This window comes from Lycium ferocissimum, chromosome 10 (genome assembly GCF_029784015.1).
Source record: "Lycium ferocissimum isolate CSIRO_LF1 chromosome 10, AGI_CSIRO_Lferr_CH_V1, whole genome shotgun sequence".
Taxonomy (NCBI): Eukaryota; Viridiplantae; Streptophyta; class Magnoliopsida; order Solanales; family Solanaceae; genus Lycium; species Lycium ferocissimum.
This window is the reverse complement of record NC_081351.1, coordinates 12,322,594-12,349,019: the sequence shown is the minus strand read 5'-3', so window position 1 is coordinate 12,349,019 and position 26,426 is coordinate 12,322,594. Positions and strand designations below refer to the sequence as shown.

The following is a 26,426-nucleotide window of genomic DNA, read 5'->3' as shown; positions in this document are numbered from 1 at the left end:
TGAATGGAACCGTAAGAAACTAGCTTCAACCAGAACATTAATTTTCAGCTAAACTTGCAGCCAACAACCTTGACCTTAATTTCTCCTTTCTAGCCACTCTATTTATTTAGGCTCCAGACCAAAAGCCTCAGTTGCAACTGAATCATCATACAATTTTTTTTTCTTTCCGTCTGAATCATCTGCAAAATTATGGCTAGTGATCTGCAAAAATCATTCGTAGAAGAACATGCAGGAGCAGAAATTACATATGGAGCTGAAGAATGCCACCGCCGTATTATAGAGCTCTTGCAAGACGTCGGATTTCCCCAAGGGGTGCTTCCTCTTAAAGACCTTGAAGAATTTGGCTATGTGCGCAAAACTGGATTTGCATGGATGAAACAAAAGGCTCCGTACGAGCATTATTTTTCTTCAATTAAAATCCTCGTACGTTATGAGACTGAGGTCACTGCATGCGGGGAGAAAGGTAGTGTTGAAGTTCTGTGACTATTTCATCTAAAAGTTTAAATTGTTAGAAGGCACGTTTTTAATTATTTAATCATATTATATCTGTACAGGTAGGATGAAAAAAATAAGTGGTGTTAAGGGTAAGCAGCTGATTCTTTGGGTGCCTGCAGCTGAGATGAGCATTGGTTCTGATCGAAGCAAATTACATTTTAAGACTCCTTTGGGAATTGGAAAGTCTTATCCCATTACTGCTTTTATGACTGATGAGGAAAAGGAGAAAGCCAATCAATGAGTAGTGCATCATATTTGCACTTGTAATGCATGTACAATATCAACTATCGAGGTCGGATCTACCATAAAAAGTATGGTTCAGCAGAATCCAAACCTTATATTGTATTAACAAATTCACTGAATATGCATATGTAATAAATTTTAAAGCCTAGATATGCCTTTGATTTTCACTCACTATATTTGTTAGAAGCTAATTAATTTGCTTTTATCAATTTCTTGCACAAAAGCATGCTAGTGCTAGTTAGTTAAAGAAAAAAACGTTCATCATGAATTGAGTAATTATTCATTTGTTTTTGCTTTCATCGCATTAGTTATCAAAATGGCTGTCCTCTACAGCTGGTTAATTGTATTTTTATGGTATGACGATTTGGAAGCATGCATGATGCAGCATCACATTTCTTTGCGTACAATACTCCTGCCCTTAATGTTTTTGACCAAAATAGTTCATAAGTTCTAAGTATTTATATTTCTATATTCAATCTCTGTCAATGTAAATTAGTTCATCATATCCCCTAGTTACTTTCTTCATTTCCCACTTTTATTATCACTTTGGTACCGGCAGAGGCAATTACCATATCATCAACCGATTCAGTACTACCTTTTTTTATGATCTTGCTGGAGGGGACCCTATATTATACCAGCATCTCTTATGGTTCTTCGGTCTAACTAGAGGTGTATATTTAATCATGGAAATGCCATGTCAGACAAATTATATGTTACCTTGCTTTCCACTCTCTCCACAACCCAGAAGAGATCATAATTTGATCTTTAGACTAGGAATCATCAATGATGAGGGTATATCCTCAACAGTTCAAAAATATACCAAATTTGTAAATGAGTACTCTCTCCTTCCCAATTTATGTGAAGTTTGATTAGGCACGAAGTTTAAGAAAATAAGACTTTTGAAACTTGTGGTCTAACATTAGCAATAGATATTTTAGTGATTGTAAATCATTTCACTACGGGTAAAAGGAAAAGTTTTTAAGTTAAATTATTTCTAAATATATAAATGTATCATTCTTTTTGGAACTTCACATTAATTCGGACAGGGAGTAATATTTACCCTAGGTCGGGATCTTTGTAACTGCTATGAATTCCACAGAATTCACTATAATGCATATATTTTATTTCGTTGTGGATTTTATTATCAAGACGGATCTCCCTTTAGATAGCAATAAGCTTGGAAATGCATTTATCCATGTCCACTGACAAATTGATAAAACATGTCATCAAAATGAGACATCTAATGTAAACTTAGGTGTTCTCCATCTACTCTTCCTTAATGAACTCTTAATTCAGTGGGCAAGATCTTTTTCCATACCTTAATTAAATTGTCTTGCTCTTAGCTTGGGTTCTTACTTAACTAGACATACTTTGTTTGCTATTGGCTGAATGATATTTTGTTGGGTGAGACAGAAAGAAAGGCGGGTACAACCAATAGGGATCTAGTAGCTCAGTTAGTTGGCTACCTGAACTTTCACCTTGTTGGTGAGGGTTCGAATCCCCACGTTGTAATCCCCTTCCCCTACCCCCTATGTAATTAAAAACGGAAAAAAAAAACACGGGTACAACCATGCATACTAGTTCTTGACCCTGTCTCCTGAGCAAAACTTGAGTTAGCGACTCTTGAATGTTGTCGGGTTAGACAAACGGGTGGGCGGATAGAGGGGTTGAGAAATGGGGTAAAGTGGGAATTGCATTAGCTTCATGCCAAGCAGTGAGCTAAGAAAACTTGTCATCGGATAAGTCATCGGGGTTAAAATGTAGACACGCCATTTTTTTGGTTCTTTTAGTGGATGCTTACCACATTTTTTTTTGGTAAACTAACAACATTTCTTATGGAAATATACAACACAAAATCTGAGAGATCTTAAACTTTGCAAAAGATTTTATACAAGGAATCTAACTTACAAAATAGGTACATCCTTATATGCCTTTTACATGATAGAACCAGAAAGCAGCAGCAAGGATCATCAATCTTTGCTCTGTAGGCATTCTTGGCTTCTAGACTCGTTCTGACTGTACGCTATCTACTACTTACAAATACTCTCACCTGTTGAAAAGAGAGCGCCATAGAGTTCAGGCAGTGGTTTGACATCACAAAATTCGACATTTGCATAAAAAGCCAATTTTACATTGCAGAAGATGCACACAAAGCTGTGTCATGTATGTTAGCATGGTTAAAATGTGTCCATAAAGGTAATAATTGGATTCAAACCCTGACAATGGAGTACCACTTGGTAAGGAACGTTTTATCTCCTTAATGGACTTGCCTAATGTGGATTTGAACTAGTCATGTTAGAGGGTTTCGGATAAGAAAATATCTAAAGTAAAAAAAGCACTCTAATGAAGTTCCTCATCTCTTGGTGTCTAGGTAATTACTGTAACACTTCCCTCATTTGGACTTCACTCTTCACTTTTAAAACTTAGGGAGGAAATAAAGACTTTTAATATCTATAATGTGTACAAACAAAAGTTTAACACAGAAAAAGGAAAGCGTTAGCTGCAATTTGTCCCTATATTGTTGATAAAGTCTAATTTCAGTTCTCTCAAGATATAAAATTAAGCATGTAAAACCTACAACTGTAAGAAATACACTTTTGTTCAAACATTTAACAGTTTTTCAGTTCTTAAACCAAATGATCACTACTATTCGTTTATGCTAAGATAAAGTGATTTGGTATTTTATTTTATTTTAAATTTATTTTTTAGTGATTTGGTACTATTGCTCCTTATTTTAGGTTAGAAATACCATAGATTTGTAGATTGGAACGTTCAAAAGCACACAAATCTATCAATTGTGCTTATCGCATATGAAAAGGACCAAAATTCAAATTCATCAACAGTTAAAGGGCCAAAATCCCAACAATAAGAAAGATTCAGATTATCTAATCTACTATTGGTCATATAACCACCAAAACAAATTTAGAACATCATAAAAACTGAGGGAGTCTGAAATTTGTTAGAAATTGTTGAAAATTTTAGAAATTGTTAAAAAGATGATTGTAGATGCTAACAGTAAGAGTCATCAGTAAAAGCAATATGTCAATTCGGATATATGATAACTGTGACTGAAATTAAGTAGAAGGATGAAGAAATATGCAGGTCACTGACAACAATGGGTGACTATCTGTATTGACATTATAACTCATCAAACAAATCATTGCATATAGAATTTTTAGTGACTTACAGTTCAGTGTACCTGTATAGATACATTGAGAGCTTCCTCTGATTATCTGTATACGAAATATAGTTGAACTGCCGTTAATTGTTGTGAGAAGCTTTGAATAACTCCTGCCACTTCAGTGTATCTGTTCCTGGTCCATCACCCTGCATAATTTCATGGTTAAATGGTAACAAGTAATGATCGGAAAATTTGCTGTCCACAGAACATTTGAAATTGAATGAATGTCGATAACGTTCAAACATAAAACTAAAGTGTTACCATTAGGAGCCCATTTGGATGGGCTTATAGCTTTATTGACTTATAAGCCAAAAGCCATAAATTAGGAATTCTAGCTTATGGCTTATTTTTGTTGTTTTGACTTAAAAACAAGTGCTTAGAAGCACTTTTTTATTTTACCCAAACACCACAAAAGTGCTTAAAAGCACCTGAAATAAGCCAATCCAAACAGGCTCTAGGTTTTGAATTATGCTATTTTGATTGGTATGGGCATACTTTGAACCTGGCACAATTGTTTCTTTACTTCGTCTTAAAAAATTTCTAGTTTGCGATCGAGGGCAGCCAACTATGAGATAGGTTGCAGCTATAGCCAGAAAAGAACCTGAATACAATTCCTCCCTATTCCCAGCTCTTCCCCGTTAATTATCTAAAGCCTCGTATAAAACCTCTCTAAGTCCAGTAACTTGGTCATAACTGATTTGCAACACAATGCTCAACTCTCAAAGAGATTACAGCCCGCTATGTATATGTTCCTCCTTATTACTTTCAATTTCAGATTAATCCCATGTTTAATTCCATTTTGTTCTTTAACAATTCAATGCTACTTTGCAGATAATATAGCATATATTATCAAAGAAGGCTGTAAGTGAGAAATATATTTATAGCTCAAGATAATTACTGGAATAGAGTTTATTTCATAAGTTTGCCCTTCTGTGAAGTCTATGTCCAGCGCCTGTATGCAAGCTTCTGCAACTACAAGCCTACTAACTTCTCCAACAAGTTTATCCCCTAGAAACAGGCAAAAAAAAATATAGTGAACAATAAATAGGGAAAAACGAAATAAAAATATCTGGCGAAGGAAGAAAAATAAAAATGTCTGGCGAAGGAAGAAAAAGTCAAGTTTTTTTCACACAGATAACACAAAACTATCCTCACATAGAATGAATCTTAAGGTTCTCAAATGCTTAGAAGACCCTATAGGTGTAGTAAGAAGAGTGACTAAAGAAAGCTCTGATTATCATGAAAAAGGATATCTAAACTGGGTGGTTTCTACCTATGTTTGAAGGTGGAATAGAAAGGAAAATGGTAATTTTCCATTTTTACATTTGGTTTCACAAAAGCAAAGAGGAAAGCAATTAAAGAGGAAATGGTTATCACAGAAAATTAATAATTTCTTGAGGGAAAAATCTAGAGATAATTTGAGAATAAGGAAATCTTGATGCATTTTAAGCTTAAGAAGTTTGATTCGAGAAAAAATCAGCTGCCAATAACAAGTCTTTTGAAATTGAGTGTGCATGGATTGGCAGCTTGTCATATAGATTAGTCTTTCAACTATTTACCTATCTAAACAAGTTCTTATTGTGTCCCATTTAGACTCATCGAGATAAAACATAAAGTTAGAATCTTGCAAAATTTACTTCATCTTGAGAACTTTTTGAGTTTTGAATTGACAACCGCAATTTGTGAAATGTGTCCCAGTTCTCATTATTTTCAAGAAGCATATCAAACATCTTTGGGTTGTCAAGAGTAAGTCCAATGCAACAAGGATGGAGGGAAATAACATTGTAATTTGTCAACCAAATCTGCAGCATATGGGAACCTAATGAGACACTTGAAAAGATAGTCCCCTCAGCTCATTACATGTACTTACATGAGAACTAAAAGATTAGATACCTTGACCTATTAAAACTGCACGCCGTTCGCCAGCTGTAGCTTGTAACAGTGTGTTCAAATCATATGATGTGTATGGTCCGTCTGTTAATCTACCAGGTCTGTATTACAAACTGATGAATAAGCCAAAGTAGTACCTTTTCGAAATTTAAGTAACAGAAAAAATATGAGATATTAACATGTAGGTTTAACTTATATAACTGACAACGTAAACCCACCAGTGTAATTCATCTGTCGCAGCAGGGTGCCTCCCCTATTTCTAGGTAACTGTTCTACTTATTATAGGCAGTTACTTGTGGTCATCTTTACATGACCTGATAGTGTAAAAAGTTCTTTTGCATTATAGAAGTTAAAACTCTTAACATGTAGACAGTAGAACACACCAAAATAGTTCGACTACCTGATAATGGTGAATGGAAGACCAGAATTGCGAACAAAATCCTCCCCCATCTTCTTATACTTGAGAACACCAAAAAGGTTCATGATGCTACAAAAGTTGGAAACAACATTATGAGAGAGGAAAAGCACAAAGAATCTACTTCATTCTTAAGGATGGAGATAATTATGGATATCTGGTCTCATTTTGCTTCTCAAGGAGCGAAAGTAGTCACTTTGGACTCCCATACTAGGGAAAAAATTAAACATGTGAAACTGGTAAATGTTTCTGAAAGGTGTATTCTAGCTTGACATCCATAAGTTCACCCATACTTCATCATTCCTTCTGATGATGCAAACTCAGTTCATCACAAGAATTCATCATCTTTGTTCGAACATTCCGAATGTTCCTAAAGGAAAGAGAAAGAATGTTATCGTAGTGTAGAACCTATGATTTCCTAGTTGGGTATGCCTTGGGAATTGAGACCCGAGCTTGAGTTTTGGAGATAGAAAGTGTCCTACCCCGTGTGCAATGGTACCAGCAGGTATTCCTGGTGATTTACAGGATTAGAAGTTGAACGAATCGAATCGACGCGATCTGAACTGAATTGGAAAAGTCTGCAGACACCAGTCAAGATCGACGGGTCGTCGAACCTGTCGACGGACCGTCGTTGTGCGGCGTCGACAGGGTTCTGCAGCCCTGCATTCTGCAGGCGCAGGTCGACGAGCACGTCGACGGGTCGTCGACCCGCTCGTCGAACCGGACCACTGAAGCATTTAATTCTCCGAGTATAAATACGTGGTCCATGACTTTATGTCTTATTTTCTCTCATTCCCAGATCAAAAAACCCTAATATTTTGCTCTCCCAACATTTATGGCATAGTAGTGAAGATTTGACAAGACCCGGACCCCGTAAACCCGAGCTTGTGAAGAAGAAGGTTGTTTCTAGGGTTTCTCCAAGAATGGGAAGCTTAGGGAGTTGAAGTTAAGGTGATTCTTGGGATTCTTGACCCCTCAAGGTATGTAAATGATTCCTACCCTTGTATTTGAGTTGCTATCAAGAGCTTTAGTGATTTTAGGTAAAGAAAGGGTATTTGTGGAAGTGATAGATTGATGAAGGGTAAGGTAGTGGCATGAGACTATTTTAAAGAAATGATTAGGGATGGATTTACGTGTATTTGGATATATATGCGCTATCATTGTAAGCTTATAAAGGAGATGGTCATCTATGATTCGTTAAGCTTTATACGTGCTTGGGGATGATTAGTAAGCAAAGCAAGTAGCCTAATTAAGGCTTATGTTATCTTAATTGTAGATTTACAAGTTAGTAGAAGTTGGGCGATTTGATATACGGCAAGGTATGTTAAGGTTATTCCTTCTTTTTTTGGCATGATCTATGTATGAACCGATAAACGAGTAAGAGAGTTTCCATATTACTTTATTCTTATAAGTTCTAAGAGAAATACGATTTTTGATGTTCCGTGCGTATGGTATTTTTCCCATATACGGATCTTACGATTTCCTGTCTTAGTAGTATGAGTTCAGTAAGGCCCACGAGAGGCAAACTATCATTTTATTGTTTGAGAATCCTGTCGTTCAGTTTTACTTGTATTACGCATTCACTTCCAGTTCTCGGGGTATGAGTGAGAGGCGCGCTTGACGGGGGGTGGAGGTGTGACCTCGATATTACGTTGTATATGTGAAGGCACGCTTGACGGGGGTGAAGGTGTGCCTATGAGTGGTCCTTAAGTGACCTATGATGTTGGAGTATATACATAGAAAGGCACACTTGACGGGGGTGAAGGTGTGCCCGTGATGTGACAATGAGGTGTGTACCTATATATATATATATATATATATATATATATATATATATATATATATATGCGTGCCCATACTTTCGATATACGATTTAGTCGGAGGCGGACGGATACTAGTTCATACAAATTCATGCGAGATAGTCATTTCGGCTTATGAGTTCGATTTTATTCATGATTTTCTACATATATACATGTTGTCTTTATATATATTCGGTACATTATCCGTGCGACTTCCCGGTCTCGGGGGGCAACGTTCGTGCCCGCGGTACGGGTGAGCAGGGAGGTGGTCGCTTAGTAGGACCTTATCCGGCGCCAATCGGGGCGCACTCCCGTTCGATCCGGAGTTGCGGTCTATTTTGGTAGGCCATTCTTTTGAGATGTATATAGATGGGTACGACGGGGCCTTTTGTCCCGTCCTTTCTCTGGCTTTATTCCGGTAGAGGTCCGTAGGTTGTGTGTAGTAGTCGGACGATGTAGCCTTGTCGGCTTATATTCTTTTGTGTACGGTATATATGCACCTGCGGGCTTTTGCCGCCGTTCTTCCGCATGTTATGTATATATATATATGCAGATTGTACGGAGTTCGGATGTTTCCTCTTTATGAGATTAGTTTGTGCCATTTATGGGCTATTGATGTTCAGTATGTTTCGGATAAGTGTTTAGGGGTGTTTGGTCGCTAGAGGTCAGACTCCCGTCACGGCTCATCGGTTTGGGTCGTGACAATCTTCTCATTCTCTCTGTGATGCACACATAAGCCAAGATATCTAAGTCCTAGAAGTCAGCGAACAGTTATGTTGGAGACGCACTAGTGTAAAGAGTTTACGCAGTAGGGAAGCCCATTTGCTGTAAGGGTGCAACATCTAATAGATGCTAAATATTGATATACTACTCTAAAGTTTATACATATTACACAATTCTGGACGCTAAACCGGAAAAATTGCTATACATAATAAAATAAAAGGAACACAAAAGTCAACATTGATGGAAGATGTTGCAAAAAAGGAAAAAAAAAAAAAAAAAAGGATGAGCCAAAAAGAGCTGTAGAAGTGATCTTAGAATCATTAGTCAAGTTTAGCTGCAAATGGTAAAGAGAACCTCCTTTTTTTTTAAGGAAGTAATCACAACAGATTAAAGGTGGATTGAACCAAAATCTGGAAATTAGACTCTATTCAGGAAAAAAAAAAAATCACAAAACTTTTGAGAAGAACACAACAAATTCAGAAATCACCAATTCTTATACGAGTCAGACATATTTATAAATCTTGATATCCATCAGTTATTTTTGCAATATGTTAAAAAGATTCGAAGAAGTGTTCCATGAAGCAGTAGCCAGAATATGTTAGTTAGACAGCCCGGTACACAAAGCATCCCGCATTAGCAGGGTCCGGGGAAGGGCCACACCCCAAGGGTGTGATGTAGGATCTACCCTAATGAAAGCATTAGTGGCTCTTCCACTAATGCTTAACCAGAACCTTTGCAGCAACCTCTCAAGTTAAATAAAATAAAATTTTAATCCTAAACTGATACCACTAGAATACAAGTACATTGACTTTGAATTCCACAACAAGTAGTATTCAAAAAGCTAATCTGGATTCTTAGTTAGAAAAGAAGTTAGCAGTGCCCAATCATTACTCCATGTTCCTGTTTTTCAGATGCATACACCAAAGGAAACATCAACAAGAAATTTATATGAATTGATAATCATTTGAGAAGCTCTAAATATAAGCGGCATTTTACCTCCAAGGCATCTCATTGAACTTTGTGACACCAATTGATGAAACAAGAACAATTCGTTTTAGCGACTTCGGCAATGCTGACACAAGGTTTCTCACACCATCCCAATCTACACAAACAAATGCATATGTCATTGAGAAGACTACTGGCACATAAACATAGAAATTAGCTTCTAGTGATAGAAAAATACTGAAGAATTCATCTAAATTGCTTTCAGTTTTATCAGATATAGAAAAGACACAACAAGGACAAAGATAACAACATAACGCATGTTAATGAACTTACTAAAGAAACACAGTCACAGTGCAGTGCTTATACACCGTACAGGAAACTCATAGGCATACTGTGAAGTTGATAAAATTGTGATCCATGTAAGTAATTATAGATTACCGGACAGCAATTACATAGATAAAGATGAACATGACTTTCCTGTCACTTCCAAGAACATATATCAAATATATAAAGTAAATAGTGCATAGCAAAAAATTTCAGTGGCTAAGCAAACAAAATAACAAGAATGGATTAATATCTTTGGGTTCCTTCTCATTTTACCTATAGTCATACTCAATCTATTCCCAGCAGTTCATCATTTTACATATTGCTTAATGAAACATTCTGACAGGGTTATATAAACCACCACATAAATATAGACATCCCACTAGAAAGATTCTGACCTACTCTTTCTGGAGTGTTATCTCCATCCCACCGCCTAGATGGAAAAGCAGTGGTCCCAGTGCAGCAAATAACATGAGTTACACCCTGAAAGGTCAGTTGTGCACAGCCCAGCAGGAATTTGAGAAAGTAATTAAGCCATTAAAATTTTCAGGGAAGTCCAAGAACGGTTATAGATGTGATGAACAAACCTCAAATACAGATGGATCTATACCCGTAGGACTTCGAGTGTCACCTTGCCATACCTGTCAAGTTTGGAAACATTATAAAGTTTGAGAAACCTCTTTAAATAAAGAATATACTTTTCCCAGCTAATAGGGCCCACAGCTATGTTGCTCGGACTCTTCAAAAATATCGGCGGATGCGTGTCGGACACTCCAAAAGTAGTGCATTTTTGAAAAATCTGACACGGGTGCGGCAATGACAGTGAAGAGTCAGCGCAACTTAGGCCCGCAGTGCGGGTGGATAAGTTTGGCACAGCCACATATAAGAATGAGACAAACCTGCAGCTTTTCCTCATCCTGCTCACCAAATAGAGTAGTTGCTTTCTCAGGGTCTCGAAGAATGAGACGCAGTTTGACATTCCGATTGAGCAATGATGCTACAACTATTTGTCCTGCATCATTCAGATGATATAAAAAGTTAAGTCAATCTTAACCATGAAAAAATTATCTCAATACAGACATATCCAGCCTAAATTGTTTTGACACATTATACTTTTTGAGCAGATAAAAGAAGTTCTGACTTAACTGGATATACAAAGCACTTTATCTTGGATTATACTCATTATTTCTTCATTATGTAGTACGATGCTACCATCTAATAACGTCACTACGCAGTCTATTCAGAGATGACAATTTATAACTAATACGTCTGTCATCCCATTTTTATATATATAGTAAATCTCCCCTCCCCCAAGGTCAGAGAGTCAATAGTGGCTTTTCCACTTTTTCTCTTTGGTGACTCGAACCCTCGACCACAGGGTTGGAGGTGATTGTCTATTTCCACTAAACTATCCTTCATGAATCCATATTTTTCATCTCATAGAGTCATCGAAACCTACAACTTTGATATTTATGCAAGAATAGTATACTGTAACCTAAAAATCGACGCCTTTCCTCATCGGAAAAGCAAAGGTACTAATTCAATTCCAAGGTAGAAAGAACCTAAGAAACTATACCCTGACCCCCTGTTTTCTATAATGTAAAACGGAATAATAGTTTAATTATTTCACCTGCAAAGCTTTCAAGAAATTCAGGAACTGAGATAATGAAGATATGACCTTAAAATTCCCTCTTTATTTCCCTCCCATTCTGTATTACCAAAGATCTTTTGAAAATCTATACTGATATTTGCTCATGAGCAGAAAGAGTTTGGTCCAGGATTCAAGAAAATACTGAATAAAGAGCATTGATATTTCTGACAAAGAGGAAAGAGAAATGAAAATCACAAGAAAAGCACATGAGATCTCCATTTTAGTTTTAAAAAAGAGTGCATTATCTCGAAAGAATTAGCGGTAAGCGAAGTAAGCATAGTGTCTAAGATTACCAATTCTGTAGGCCATACTAACCGTATTCCATGGTATGAATAAAACAAATTACAGGATACTGTGCAAGAAATGAATTTATAACTCTAGAAATTTGTTTCAATGGAATATTAGATACGATGATGCGAAATCCAAAATAAAGTACAAAAGAAACCGAAATCAAACAAATAGTAAAATCAAAATCTAAAATGTGCAGAAGCCAACACTAAGTTCTCCAAAGGGAATGTATAAGAACAAAATGTATATGATGAACGAAATATGACAGATTATGTTAACTTACTACAGCTTTGAATATGACTGCAAAGAGATGATCTCTCTCTCTCTTTTATAAATTGTCCACACAGACTTAGAGCTAGGCTTTTGACTAATGAAAGCATTTCTGATTGTTGATCGAAAAATTCTTCAAAGAGAAGACACTCCATTTTCATACACACACACACACACACACACACACAATATGGCAGAATATCACATGTCCATAGTACATGCAAATGCGCACATATGTGTATGTTAATTAAGATATTAATCAGAGGTCAGCTTGCAACTTTTATATTTAGAACAAAAAGGTTCCAATTTTAAGCTACTATCTTCTGTTGATCATTTTCCAATTTATGTAGAATCTTTACTTCTACCTGGTCGGGTCAAGGATCATGTAGAGAGATAATAAATGCCCTAACCAGAAGATGTTAAGGTATGACTTTTTTTTAGGTTTGAGTAATCATTCAGTCTACACATGATCAAATACAAATTCCTTTTTATTTTCATCAGCGAAACCTGTCAAATGTCAATTACAATTTTCCTATGATTGGTGTGCAGACCAACTTGTAATCTATGGAAGTATCGAGTACTTGCTACCTCCCACTACCAAAAGCACCGGGAGACTTTGGAGTTGGTTGCTTGAATGGTCACTCAACTAATAGTAATTGGCCACAAAGTCACTTATCTAGGCAAAGTTAGATGACTTTTGGACGACAAAAGAAAGATAAGTGAATTTGGTAGCCAATTACAATAAGTTGAGTGACCATTCAGGCAACCAACTCGTAACTTTCTCCACGAAGGCGTAGGCTAATAGGAAGAAAATTCACCTAGTCTTGCATCTGCTAGGACCACGGAATGTCCATATGGTCCAACCCTCATTTTTAGTAGAGGGTCATAAGAAAAAGCAGCTTTTTTGATCAAGGGCGGGGCGGGCCAACAAGTATCCCAGTACTCCCTAAACACGGAGGTAACTACAACAAGCAAAGATCTTATCACATTGATCATAGTGTAAAATATTAACTCCTAGAAAAGAATAGGTACTTTGATAAAACTACCCTTAATTAAAATACTACCTAGTAATTAATATAGTTTCTTGATTACATATAAAACTCACTTATCTAAATAGGGGTAAATACAAAAGAAAATTGTTAATTTCTACTTGATTATGTAAGTGGACACTTATTATGAATCAAAATAAAAGGCTAAGTGGACACTTATTATGAACAAGAGGGAGTACTGGTTTTGCCCAAGTTATAAATAACTCATAAGACCTTCCTTTCCATGTCAATAATTGAAAATTGCTCTCAAAATTTACCTCCAAGTATAACTACTGATAGTGTTACAGAACCATATTCATTTCAAATTTTAACACAACATTCGAATCATACTTATGCATCACAATAAGCTTTCTTACCCAAAGTTTTGAGGGCAATTCGCAGAATTGCCCTTCTTTTGGGGTGGTCTTTAAATTTTGCCCCTCATATTTGAAATGTTTAAATTTTGCCCTTCGGCTAACACCCATAGGTTGTTCGAACCACGCGCGTCGAAATTTTAAAAAAAAAATTATAAAGGCAGTTTAATTTTATGCCAACTATACACTTGTTAAGAATTACATTTTATGCCGGATTATTTAGGTGGGTCGGTTCACTTTGATAATTCCTTACAAAGTTATGCCGGTGTAATATAAGGGAACTTTTATTAGGCATAACTTTGTAATTATAAAAGTTATTTGCGGGGTATAACTTTGATAATTCGTTATCCTTTAATGGGCAAACTTTTATCCGGACCGGCATATTTTTGAATTATCAAAGTTACGGACCGTGATTTATGCCAAGTACGCCCACAAGGTATAGAGACAAAAGTATGCCGGGTCCGAAGATAGTTAAATTTAAACCCTTGTTAATTTTTTTTAAAAACGGGTAACGGATGTTAGGCGAAGGCAAATTTTAAAGATTTCAAATATGAGGCAAAATTTAAAGACACCTTTAAAATAAACCCGCGCAAAAAAATCAAGTTTTGAGGGTCATTTGCACTTATGTCCCTAATTTGTGATGGTCTTTAATTTTTGTCCCTCGAGTTAATTATTTAGGTGGGTCGGTTCAGGTTAGAATTGTGTAATATAAGTGAAATTGGGTAATTTTAATTGATTTGCGGGGATCGTCCAAATGAGGAGTATTTTTGTTAACTTTTATAATGGCAAGGGCACGAATAACCCCAACTTGTAACGGATGACAAATTTAACTAATAAATGAAAGTAGATGGGTATTTTTTACTCTTTTCCCTTTATATTTTTGCGTCATACTTCCTCCATCCCATACTAGTTGTTCACGTTACTATAAATATCCGTCCCCAAAATACTTGTCCATTTATAAAATCAAGATAGAAATTAATTAAGTTTTTCCTACTTTGTCCCATTATTATTTTTTTTAAAGAAACCAATATTGATTAGAGTGCAATTAATTAGAGAGAGATAAGAGTAATATAATAAAAATACACTTTTATTTATGAGTTCTAAAAGGGCGTGTAAAGAGTAAAGTGGACAAGTAATATGGGATGGAGGGAGTAATATGTCCCACAAGTTATACCATGCGCTTTTAAAGAACTTATGTCCCGCTAGGCATAAGTTGGATTTTGAAGGGCAAACAGTGCAATTTGTTCAAATGGGGGTCATTTTTGAAAGTAAAAGAGAGAGGGAGAGGAACAATACCAACACCACCGGAGCCACCAACAACAAGAACTGTTTTCAAAGAATTAATCGACGACGATGAAGGAGGAGCAGTTTGGGATTCTTCAGTCAATGCAGATAAAACTGGTATACATCTTTGAGAATAATTTGCTTTGAGCTTCGATAAGAAAATCCTACAAGAAGGAAAGTGCTGTAAAAGAGGAAATTGAGGAGTGATTTGAGTTTTTTGGGTGGAAATTGGAAGGTTCCAGAAAGGAGAAACTGAGATTTTGGAAGCCATTGATGAAAAAGAATAAGAAAATGATAAGCGCGGGGAGGTGAAGAGGGATTGAGAGTTTTTGTGGTGGTAGTTATGTTTTGAAATTGTGTTTTTACCAAAATGTCCTTGAAATTGGAAATATCCTACTCGTTTTAGGGAAAATTACTCCGAAATTAGTTAAAAGGGGTTTTTACAAAAATGAATAGAGGCATATGATCCTCACCCGATACTATGTATATATGAGCGATTCTGACATAACACAGTATTTTGTGAGGGTCATTTAATCAATTCACCCGAAAATTACTCTGTCTATTTTTTAAATTATTTACCACATAGCTCATACTTTGTGTATCAACGCCTGATTTAGCCCAAATCTGTGTACAAATACCTTTTATACGCTATTATACAAGGTCGATACATTATGTGTAATGCTTTTTTCCTCAGGTATAATGTTGTATAATATTGTATGTTAGGTTGTGTGGCGTAAATATTTTCAAAAACTGTATAATTTTATAAATTTTCCCCTTTTTAAGCCTACTTCCTCCATCTCAATTTTTGTTCACCATTTGATTAAGCGAAATTTAAGAAAAGAAGAAAGACTTTTGAAATTTGTGGTCCATAACAGGCTTTAGATATTTGTGTGGTTGTAAATCATCTCATTAAGTTTTGAAAATAATTTTTTTTCAAAATATAAAATAGTGACATTTTTGTGGCATATATCAAAAAGGAAACTGCCGTAAAAGTGGAATTGAGGAAATTTTTTAGATTTTTGGGTGGAAATTGGAAGGTCACAGAGCAGCCATTGATGGGGGAGGAGGGAAAAAAGAGCAGCATCTATTGGGCGTGTGCTAGTTGAGTTTTAAAATTTTGGTTTTACTATAATGTCCTTGAAGTTGGAAATATCCTATTGGTTTGGAGTACTAAACTTTATTGAAGTACGGTGGTATTTTTGGCAATTCATTTCCAGTCCAGATTAGCTTATGTGGTGTCTAATGTCTAATCTCTTTTTAATTTATACTTCTACTCTAACAAAAAAAAAAAAATGAAATTTGTAAATTTGAGCTATTCATTTATCCTTATACCTAATTGTTAAAAAAATGTCAAATAAATCGACAAACCCTTTAAAGGTGGAATCAATTTTCATTTTGACTCTTCAACTGAGATTTTTTCCTATTATACAAACATAATGTATGTCCAAAATGTGCCTATTAAACATGTAACTGACAACCAATCAAAAAATTAACGGAAAAGCTCGAATATGTATGTCATCGCATTTCAATGTGCCTATTAAACACCATAACTGACATACCAATCCAAAATATTTTATTAAAAGCGGTTGCCCAACCAGATTATGGTTATGAGTGTTCGGGGTGTATGGTCGAATTTTTTCTTAATTTGATATTTAAAATTGGGCTAGTTTAATTAAAAATGATGTGGCGTCATATCTTGTATTATAAAATGGCGTTAATGAAAAATGACATGGATGAGTTTTTGTAACAGTAATAAAATAAATACAAACTATTGATGAGTGGCATAAATAGCCATTGCGAAATTCGATGAAGATAAATGAGCCATTTCCTATAATTCGATGGCATAAATGAGACAAACTATTAACGAGTGGCATAAATGAGTCATTTATGATAGTTCGATGGCATATTTGAGCCTTTTCCGAAAATTAAAGTTGTGTGATCTACCTGCAAATGATGTGGCGAAGTGGCAAATGACATTTTTTTGCATAGTTCAGACATACAGTATCTGAAGTTAGACTTGACAAAATTAAATTTCAGACAAAATGTATGAAGTCATATGTGAATGAAATTCATGCTTTTCTGCTCAAAATTCAAGCAAAAATTGATAGACTTCAGTTATTCCGACTTCAACCATTTTTGCTTTAACTTCAATCTTACATGTTAGGCAGTGGCGGAGCCAGGATTTCCGCCGAGGGGGTTCAAAATATAAAAAAGTAAACATACGGAAAAGCCTAAGGGGGTTTAACATCTACTATATATACATAAAAAATAATTTTAACGCTTCGTAAAAACATTGATTTTTTTCGAGGGGGTTCGGATGAACACCCTCGGCTCTATGGGGCTCTGCCACTGGTTGAAGGCACACAATCAGACATTTTATTTGAAGTTAGATTTTGTCACGACTACCAGAAGTGAATACACATGCAAAAAATTTAAAAGAAAGGGCACAAATTAATGCTACATGAGAATCTGCTATCCGTTCTCTTCGCCCCACCAATAACTTAGCCAAACGCCGATTATGGGCCTCTTTATGTTGGCCACTTCAGTGAAGTTCTAAGGCCAGTCCAACTTAGTTGTCAGTTTATAAACAAGGGCAACTTGCATGATTGTCCTTCTCTGGTGGTGGTCTTTAATTTTTGTTCTTCAAATTACTGATCATTAATTTTTCTCCTTCACCTAAAATATTTTGAGGTTCTGAATTCGAATTCCGACTTAGTCATAAAAATAAAAATAAAATTGCAAGGCAAGACTTTGCAAAAATAGTTATGCCTTAAGGCAACGTCTGCCGCATAAGACAAATTTTAGTTATCTTTAAAGGCAAACTTCACGCATACGCGTAAAATAGACTTTTTGCAAAGCTTTGTCTTCGCGATTTTTTTTTTTTTTTTTCGAAAATTTTTCGAACCCACGGAACCTCGGGTATTTTCAAGCCAAGCGAAGCAAGAAAACTTAAAGACCAAAGAATTTGAGGGGGAAAAATTAAAGACCAGTGCCTTTGAAGGACAATCAAAGCAAAACATTGTATAAACAAGGGAAATTTACGTAAATGTACCTTTGGCCAACTAGTTTACAAAATATGGTCGAAGTATACACCATCTATATACTTTGGTCTTATAGGTATGTATAGATATGTATATTTCGTATAAATTATACACTACCTATACATTATGTACATATATATAATAAATTAGATTGCTGAATGTCATTTGGCTGTAATTTTTCCAATAAACAAATTAATGTTTTTGAAGAAGGAAATGTGGATGGATGTCTCGGGTTTTTAGCCATGTAACAAATCAAAATATGAAAAATTATATCAAAAAAATATTTGATTTTCTTGAAAGAGGCGAGTTTACTATAATGTCCTTGAAATTGGAATTATCTTATCGGTAAAGGAATATTTTAAAAGGAATTTCTATTACATTGGAAGAACAACGAAGAGGAAGAGAGAAGAAAACAATAATATAGAACCCAACGTTATCAAATTGTTACTTTTGTTTACTCAATTAGTCAATTTAGGTCAACAGTATTAGACCTCTAATTGTTGCTTTATCCTTGTTTTTTCTAATGCACCGATCATGCCATACAAAAAGTTCACCAAAACTGAATGGTAAATTTTTTATGAGTATTCTATTGGGATACTGCTAACATGTATTCGGTGTTTAAATTTTTTGCAAGTCTATCCACTTCGAAACAATTTTAGATATGCGGTGTATAAAGTTTCATATGGCTGAAGTTTAAACAAAAATCGTTGAACTTCAGCCATATGTGCAAGAACTTCTAAACTTTAGGCGAAAATTGCTAAAGTTATGAGTTTCAATCTTGAAACTTCGGCATCTAAAATTATTTTGAAGTGGTTAGACTTGCAAATTTTACGCACCGCAGATATAATTTAAATGGTGGCAAAAATCGGGTATGTATGCACTTGGCCAAACAAATGTCCTTGTTTTTCTGTATTTAATCTGTGTCCCCAATGAATCATCAATTACAAAAGACAAAAGGCCTTCGAAACTTTAGACATAGCATATCACGAAGTTTCAAGCATTACATAGTTAATATCGACATGAAGAAATTGTCCGTTTCTTCTTGTTAAGGTAAGTACAGACCAGAACAAATCATACACGTATAGTTGTTCGACAAATTTTCCTTTGTTAACGTCTTAAGCAGTCTATACGTTGATTCTTCCGATCGCCATAAAAAGAACAGAAAAGGCTCAAATATGCCGAACTATCGGAAATGGCCCTTTTATGCCACTTGTCAATAGTTTAGCTCATATATCTATCGTCAAAAAATGGGCTATCCACGTTATTTTTTCTTATTAATGCGGCTTTACAATACGGATATGACACGTGGCTTCCAATTAGAGGTGTACCTCGTTTAATTAAACCAGCAAAATTAAATCCTAAATTAAACTAAAACCCGACCCATAAATTTGTGCTTGTTTAATTAAACGAAGTGGACCTCTAATTGGAGGCCACGTGTCGTATCTAGCATTGTAAAATCGACGTTAATGGAAAATGGCATGGATGAGCCATTTTGGTAATGACGATGGTATAAATGAGCCAAACTATTGACAATAACATAAATGAGTCATTTCCGATAGTTCGATGACATATTTGAATAAAGTTATATATATATACTAGACATTATTATTGAAGTTTAACCTCTAATAATAAGCTAGGTTACCGATTAATACAGCTGAAGTGCACAAATACCCGATTTTGAGCCTACCATTTAGCTCATATTTGCAATGCGTAGTGTGCAAGACTTTGCTTCGGAACAACTTCAAACATGCAGTGTCTGAAGTTTAGTCATTTCTACCTGAACTTCAGCAGTATATGGCTTAACGCAATCATTTTTGTCTGAAGTTTAAGCATTTTTCCCTCATGCCTAAAGTTCATGCATATATATGGTTGAAGTTCAAAACTTCAGCCGTGTGTGGCTGAACTCATTCATTTTTGTTTGAACTTTAGGCATTTTTTCCTCGTGCCTAAAGTTCATACACATATGGCTGAAGTTCAATCATTTATACCTGGGAGCCGTTTGGACATGATGAAATCATGTGATGAAATCATGTTTGGACATGCAATTTGGATTTCTTAAGTTGCAGTTTTTTTTATAAGCATAAAAACCCCACAAGTTTTGAAAACCATCAAAATTTTCCCAATTCTTATACAATCTTACCAAATGAGTAAATCATAGTTCATAATAAAATTAATACGCTACTAGAAGGCGCCTTTCTAAAAATACAACATCAATTATCAAACTTTAATTGATAAAAAGGAAAATTTAACATGAACATTAATGTAACTACTCTTTAATATAATCCCCCACATGGTAAACATGATTGGTAAATATATTTTCAAACTTGCAGATTAATATTTAATACAAATGGTTGGTAAACATGATTGGTAAATATATTTACCAACTTATGGATTTTTTTTTTACAAAATATAAAAATATGGATCAAATTTTACATTTATATTTTTTGAAATCATGATTTCAAATCTCAAATCATGCCGTTTTGGATGATTTGGGATTTCATTTCATGAGATGAAATCAGAGATGAAATCGCATGTCCAAACGTTAATTTCATCTCATGAGATGAAAAGATGAAATCCCATGTCCATGCGCCTACTTGAACTTCATGTAAAAATGCCAGGACTTCACTTATATAAAACTTCAGATATTGTCAAGCCTAACTTCAGACACCGCATGTTTGAAGTTGTTTCAAAGTGAAAAGATATGTAAAAAAAAATTAAAATTGGTATAGATTAAATAGCGAGGTCCAAATAGGGTACCCTGTGAAATCATCACGATTAACAAAACACGATTTCTCAATTGGCTTATATCCTGGCATAAGTTATATCGAACCTATGCTATCATACAAAGGCCTTATTCATGTTTGCTTCCCTTCAAGCATTCCTTCTCACACACAAGCATTTAGAAAAATAATCCTTATATTTACTCGGTGAGAAACCATTAGAATGTTCCTATCTGAGATCATCCCACAGATTATTCGAAGGTGGAATTTGATTATGTGCAAGTTATTCCCTTAGGAACTTTATCTTACTAATAATAACACTGATTTGAGCAATTCTTTGTTACACATGAGATTACCTTATGGAACTAAAACATGCACAAAATTATGAACTGTATACAACACAATGAAAAGTCACCACCCTAACATCCTCAAGAAAGGGCAACAACAAGCTATTAGAAAGATTACAATCTCCATGGGAGTTTTCACTTCACAAAAGTACTTTCCTACGTAGTGCATTACAAAATGAAAAGTTAACCATTGATTTTTAACTGGTCTAAATCTCACCTCCTACATCTCCATGCTGACACTGAGAAAAGCGCGCGATCTTGCCAGCAAATCACCACACTACCGTTCTCTTCTTTAATCTTGTATCCATCACAACTGTAACTCTGCAACAATCTCCTAGCTTGCAACATGGCGTAATAACTCAAAGGCACGTTCCCAAAACCGGCTCCATCAAATCTTTGAAACCATTTATCCAGTTTTTCGTGCCTCTCCTTCCGTTCGACTCCCTCACATCCTACAATGTTCTTAATCTCCTCGCCGAATAGCATTTTCTCGACCTTTAACCTCTCTAACGACGTTCTCTGTAGTGTGAATTCAAGACAATCGAATAATGCAGCATAAAAGTACAACGACTCCGATAGCCTTTCCATAAGGGTCGTTCCGTTATGGTTCGAGTCTTGTTCTGTGACCACCATGACCTTTGGAGACAAACCCCACAATGAATGGAGGAATCCATCCATCTTTGCTGATGCAGTCGAAGATAGCGGAGATGAAGATGCCGATTCATTAGTTGTATCTTTTTCGAGCAAGTCCCCTAAAGTATTTTGGTTTAATAATGCCCTTTGTAAGTGAAGGCCATTCAAATGCTTAAAAGCCACAGGGGACTTCTTTTGTTGCTCATCATCATGAACTAAAAGAGTGTGCAATTGCATAACTGAACTAATAGCTAAAGCCTCCCCGGTTTTCACTCGTAGTTTCTCCACATCCAAATTCTCCAATTTGCTAACTACCTGATGGAACTGAAAAGGGATATCAAGCTTTTCCGCTTCTTCTGTTAGAACATGTGCTATTTGCTCTAACACTTCCTTTTGCTGATGGACCCCTGTAATCCTCAAATGAGGCGGTCCTTCAGGGCGCGCGCTCAAATCCTGAAGCAGCGCGCGCCACTGAAGGGGCTCACAAGCGTTGAGATCGACTATATGAACCATTTTTTCTCCTTCCATAGCTTCGATGATCGCTTGATTAGTGATCACGGAAGCCACTTTCAAGAACGGAAAGTACTCGAAAAACATCTTCTTGACCAAAAAATCCTCCGATACAACCGATAACTTAGTCGAATTCAAGGCCTTATAAATACCAGGCCAAGACCTCAAAATCCTATCAGCAAGTGCCTCAGCGAAATACGAGGCGATTCGCTGCATTGTATCTCCATTAGGACATGCAAGGTGGGAAATTTGGTCAAGTGCTATGTTAGCATTTTCAAGGTTACCACCAGCAACATGGTTAGCACAAGCAAGCAAAAGGTGAATTAGATATAAACCTCTTTCCTCAGACTTCAATTCTTTGAGACATTGGTATGGTGAACCAAAACTAGGTGAAAGTGATGACATCATGGAAAAGTTTTGAAGTGGTGATGATGATGTCACTGATGATGAACCATCATCTTGTAACATTGTCACATAAAATACACCCCAAAAAAATAGCCTAAAAGAGTTTAAGAAAATCAAAACTTTGGTAGTTCACACAACTTAGGATGATGCAAATGTGAAAAAGGAAAGATTCTTGAAAATCAAGACCCAAAATTAGCAATATATCAAGAAAAAAAGAAAAAAGAGAAATGTGTACTAGAAAGATTAAGGATATGAGTCTGAATTCACTACCATTTTAAACCAAACTATAGAAGCTTAGCAAAGACAAATTTGGCAAGAATTACAAGTAGAAAAACAGAGTAAAAACAGAGCACAAGTTCCCAAAAAGACAAATTTGGCAAGAACTCACCAACAAGATAAAGAACCAGGAATTCCTTTGTGGGTTATTCAATTCATCAAATATCCATAAAAAGCACAACAATAATTCACAATTTTTTTTTTCTTTTTTGTAATTTTTTTTGCTTTAATAGAATTTTTGGAAAGAACAAGTTCAAGATTCTTTGTAAATGTTTTGGTGAAGATATAGAGAGAGAGACAGAGAGGAATTGGAGTTTTTGGGTTCAATTAAAAGCTGCGTCATAAGAGATGAAGTTTGGAAACTTTGTTTTGTTGTCGACAAAGCGTGGGGTTAAGTTTTGTCGGTAAATGTTTTTGGTTTTGTGTTTTGCGTATTTCAGAGGAATATGGAATTTGTGAAAAACAGAGCCCTCTTTTTTTGGCTTTTTGTGTTTTAGGCTTTTACCTCTCCTTTTCATATTTCTCCTTCTACGTGTCTCATTGTTTTTAATTGCTTTCGCAAAGTTAATAGTGAAAAATACATCTAAACGGTTATTTTTTTCGCGTTTCATACCTCAATTATTCATTATTCATTTACTTACCTGAAATAACATTCTTTTCATATTAAAACACACCTCGATGTTAGTTTAGGTAGGTACAGGGAATAATGGATAGTTGACGAACTCTGCGTCTAGGCAGGGGCGAATTTATGCATTAAAAATGGGTCACGTGAATACATGATCACCCGACTAAACTCGGTAAATTATGTATATAATTCCTTAAATATATCTAACATTAATCGAAAAACACGTATCAAATTGTTAGATGGGCCCATTTTGGTTAAGTGTTGGATTTAATCCCTTAAGACTGTGGAATCGAACCCCACTAAATACACTTTCATTTATATTTTTAATGGTGAACCCATTAATCATATCAAAATGTAAAACACCCAACTCTTTTCATTAAAGGCTATTTCTATCCTAAATTAAGACGTTTCACATACTCAAGTCAAAGAGTACAACTAATTGCATCAAATAAAATCGCAATTTCTGATTCGAATCTTGGACATCTTAACACATGTCCTACTTCCTTCTCGAAAATGGAATGCATCAAACATAGGCCCCGTTTGTCCATAGATACTAAAAAAAAAAATCACTTTTTTTTGAAATTGTGGAGTTGGAGTTAGAGTTGGAGTTGTGTTTGGCCACAGTTTTTAAAATTGTAGTTTTTGGTGAAATGTGGTTGTAAAAAAGTGAAAAAAATTTGAAAAACAAATTTTTTGAGTTTTTGGTATTCTGGAAAAAAGTGAAAAAAATTCCGGAAAAAAGTGAATAATTTTTATAGCCAAACGGTACCTTAGAAATTCTAAGATGATTACTCATATGCCTCAACTATTCAACCGTCGTCTTAGGCACCTCTGGGTATGTAAACTTTCCTCTTTCTCTACTCTTATGATTTTTTTTATTTTTTTATAACGTGGTGTTTGGATCAGCTAACTCTTAAAAAATATTTTTGTTGTTATTTTCTTCTCTTTATCCACGTTGTGAAGAGGAGATTCAAGTGAAGTGGTTGGTTATGACTATAAACTTATGACATTACACTTTGAATTATTTACATACTAAGTTATTTAATGTTTGCGTGGCTAGTTCAGTGTAATTTAAGATTGCATAACTCTATTCGAGGTGATGAGATGTAAAACAAGCATCTCTTTCAATTCAAGGAAAAAGTAATAACTCTTTCCAAATTTATTCTACTTGTGTTTTCCATTAAATTAATACTAAAATTTAAGAATTTCAAGTGAATTTTCGAGTGTTAAATTATGTGATCATCTCATGGGAGCACCTAATCTACATGACCTAACTCTCTTTTGTACTTATTTGTATCTTTTGATTTTAAATACTTAATCATAGTGGAATATCTTCATCAAGAAGTTTAAATTCTTAGGGCGAGTACAATCACTTAAATACATCATGTCTCAATACGTTTTTCGCGTGTAAGGCTTATTCTTTTCATGGACCAAATAAGTTCTAGTATATTTTGGCTTTTTGAGCGATGGTAACATTTAAAGTCAGAATATCTGTTTACTTTAATATTATGTTAAGTTGTGTGTTCATCTAAAAACTTCAATAATTAAAACATTATACTTTTAATTATTTAATTATATCATATTTCAGTACCAAGCTAATCCCCCTTTCTCTCTCAAATCTCATCATCTTGTAAAAATTTGAAATGTTTCCAATCACTAAAAGATAAAAAGAACAGATAGACTAGTAGATGAAAACCAAATAATAATGGTCTTTGCTTTGACAATATGTTCATATAACACAAGAACCACCCTCTTTCCCCCCACACACCTTTTTTCGTTTTTTCTGAGGTAGTAAGTATAGACTGTGGAACAGCTTTTTTGGTTGTATGTTTGTCACTACCTAAAGTGGACAAGGAATCAGGGTGGCTAAAAGACTACTATATTCTGAAAAAAACACTAAAATCCAAACATGTCCTAACAAAGGACAAGAAAAATGACATCACTTGCTTTGGTTTATTGTGGGGACAAGTGTGAGAATTGCAAGAAGAAGAGACAATTCAGCTTGGTCTTTATCTTCTCTTTGCTCATAAATTAAGTATCGTAATAAAAAAAGAACAAGTTAAGACAAAGAGACAAGGGCTTTAAGGAACCAGCCAAAAGAAGACAGCACATTCATGTTTCGTCCTTTACTTGTTAGACTCTTAGCTGCAAAGAATGGAAATTTTGGCCACTTGTTGATAAACCCAATGGAGATTTTGGAAGTTAGCCAACCACTTTGCTGTTTTGGACTGAAGGATCCAAGATGAGTATTTAATGCATGATATGAAACTTTGGACTATACTTGAAAGTTTATCTTTTTCTTTTATAACCCCTAAATTTTGTCACATTTTTCTCTGAAATATCTAAACCGAAGATTGTACCTATTGGGTATCTAAATCAGTCCAAATTTGATCCTATTGGGTCCTTTTTGCCTATGTGACACAGCAATTGAATCCACTTTTTCTTGGGCGAGTGAACAACTCTTTTTTCCTTAAATTTTTTTTTTGGTTAAAATTTTACCTCTTTTAAATAAAATTTAATAGATAAATAAATAAAAAAATAACCCACCTTCCCCCCCCCCATCCCCCACACCCGTCTGTCCCTTGACCCCACCCACCCGTCCCCTCTCGCCCACAATGTTCACTGTACGTTCTTCTTCTTCTTCTCTACTTCTCCACTGTACGTTCTTCTTCTTCTTCCTTTTTTTTTCTCTTCTTCTTCTTCTCCACTGTACGTTCTCCTCCTCTTCTTTTTTTTTTTTTTTTTTTCTCTTCTTCTTCTTCACTATAACACTTCATTTCTTTTAATTATTTATATAAAATTAATTTGTGAATTGGATGTTATTTCTTACCACCATTTTTTTTTATCTTTTTAGATCTGAAAAGTAGTATTACCATCTTGTTCACCGGAAAAAATGGGGATTCACCATTACTATGACGATTTTTTTTTATCTCACCTTTCATTAAAGGTTGGTGGAACT

The 26,426-nt window shown here is 35.2% G+C and overlaps 3 protein-coding genes across 5 annotated transcripts; 1 reads left to right on the top strand and 2 right to left on the bottom strand.

The window, feature by feature from the left end:
• LOC132035106 (uncharacterized) lies at positions 1-1,134 on the top strand. The gene is made up of 2 exons (XM_059425415.1): positions 1-463; positions 555-1,134. The coding sequence occupies exons 1-2, from the start codon at positions 190-192 to the stop codon at positions 734-736; spliced, it is 456 nt and encodes a 151-aa protein (XP_059281398.1). The 5' UTR covers positions 1-189; the 3' UTR covers positions 737-1,134.
• A 1,357-nt stretch (positions 1,135-2,491) lies between these two features.
• Positions 2,492-15,225, bottom strand: LOC132032483 (protein TIC 62, chloroplastic). 3 transcript variants are annotated; one of them, XM_059422104.1, is made up of 10 exons: positions 14,923-15,223; positions 10,915-11,027; positions 10,603-10,656; positions 10,414-10,498; positions 9,743-9,848; positions 6,210-6,296; positions 5,813-5,910; positions 4,818-4,927; positions 3,926-4,065; positions 2,492-2,788 (listed from the first exon to the last, which is right to left on the bottom strand). In XM_059422104.1, the coding sequence occupies exons 1-9, from the start codon at positions 15,179-15,181 to the stop codon at positions 4,000-4,002; spliced, it is 978 nt and encodes a 325-aa protein (XP_059278087.1). In that variant the 5' UTR covers positions 15,182-15,223; the 3' UTR covers positions 2,492-2,788; positions 3,926-3,999. The 3 variants fall into 3 exon arrangements, with proteins under 3 accessions (XP_059278087.1, XP_059278088.1, XP_059278089.1); XM_059422105.1 differs by having other exon boundaries at positions 3,938-4,065; XM_059422106.1 differs by lacking the exons at positions 2,492-2,788; positions 4,818-4,927 and having other exon boundaries at positions 3,984-4,065; positions 14,923-15,225.
• A 5,798-nt stretch (positions 15,226-21,023) lies between these two features.
• Positions 21,024-23,209, bottom strand: LOC132032481 (scarecrow-like protein 3). Its single transcript, XM_059422103.1, has one exon. It carries the CDS (start codon positions 22,627-22,629, stop codon positions 21,232-21,234), a length of 1,398 nt encoding a protein of 465 aa, XP_059278086.1. The 5' UTR covers positions 22,630-23,209; the 3' UTR covers positions 21,024-21,231.
• Positions 23,210-26,426: the final 3,217 nt, after the last annotated feature.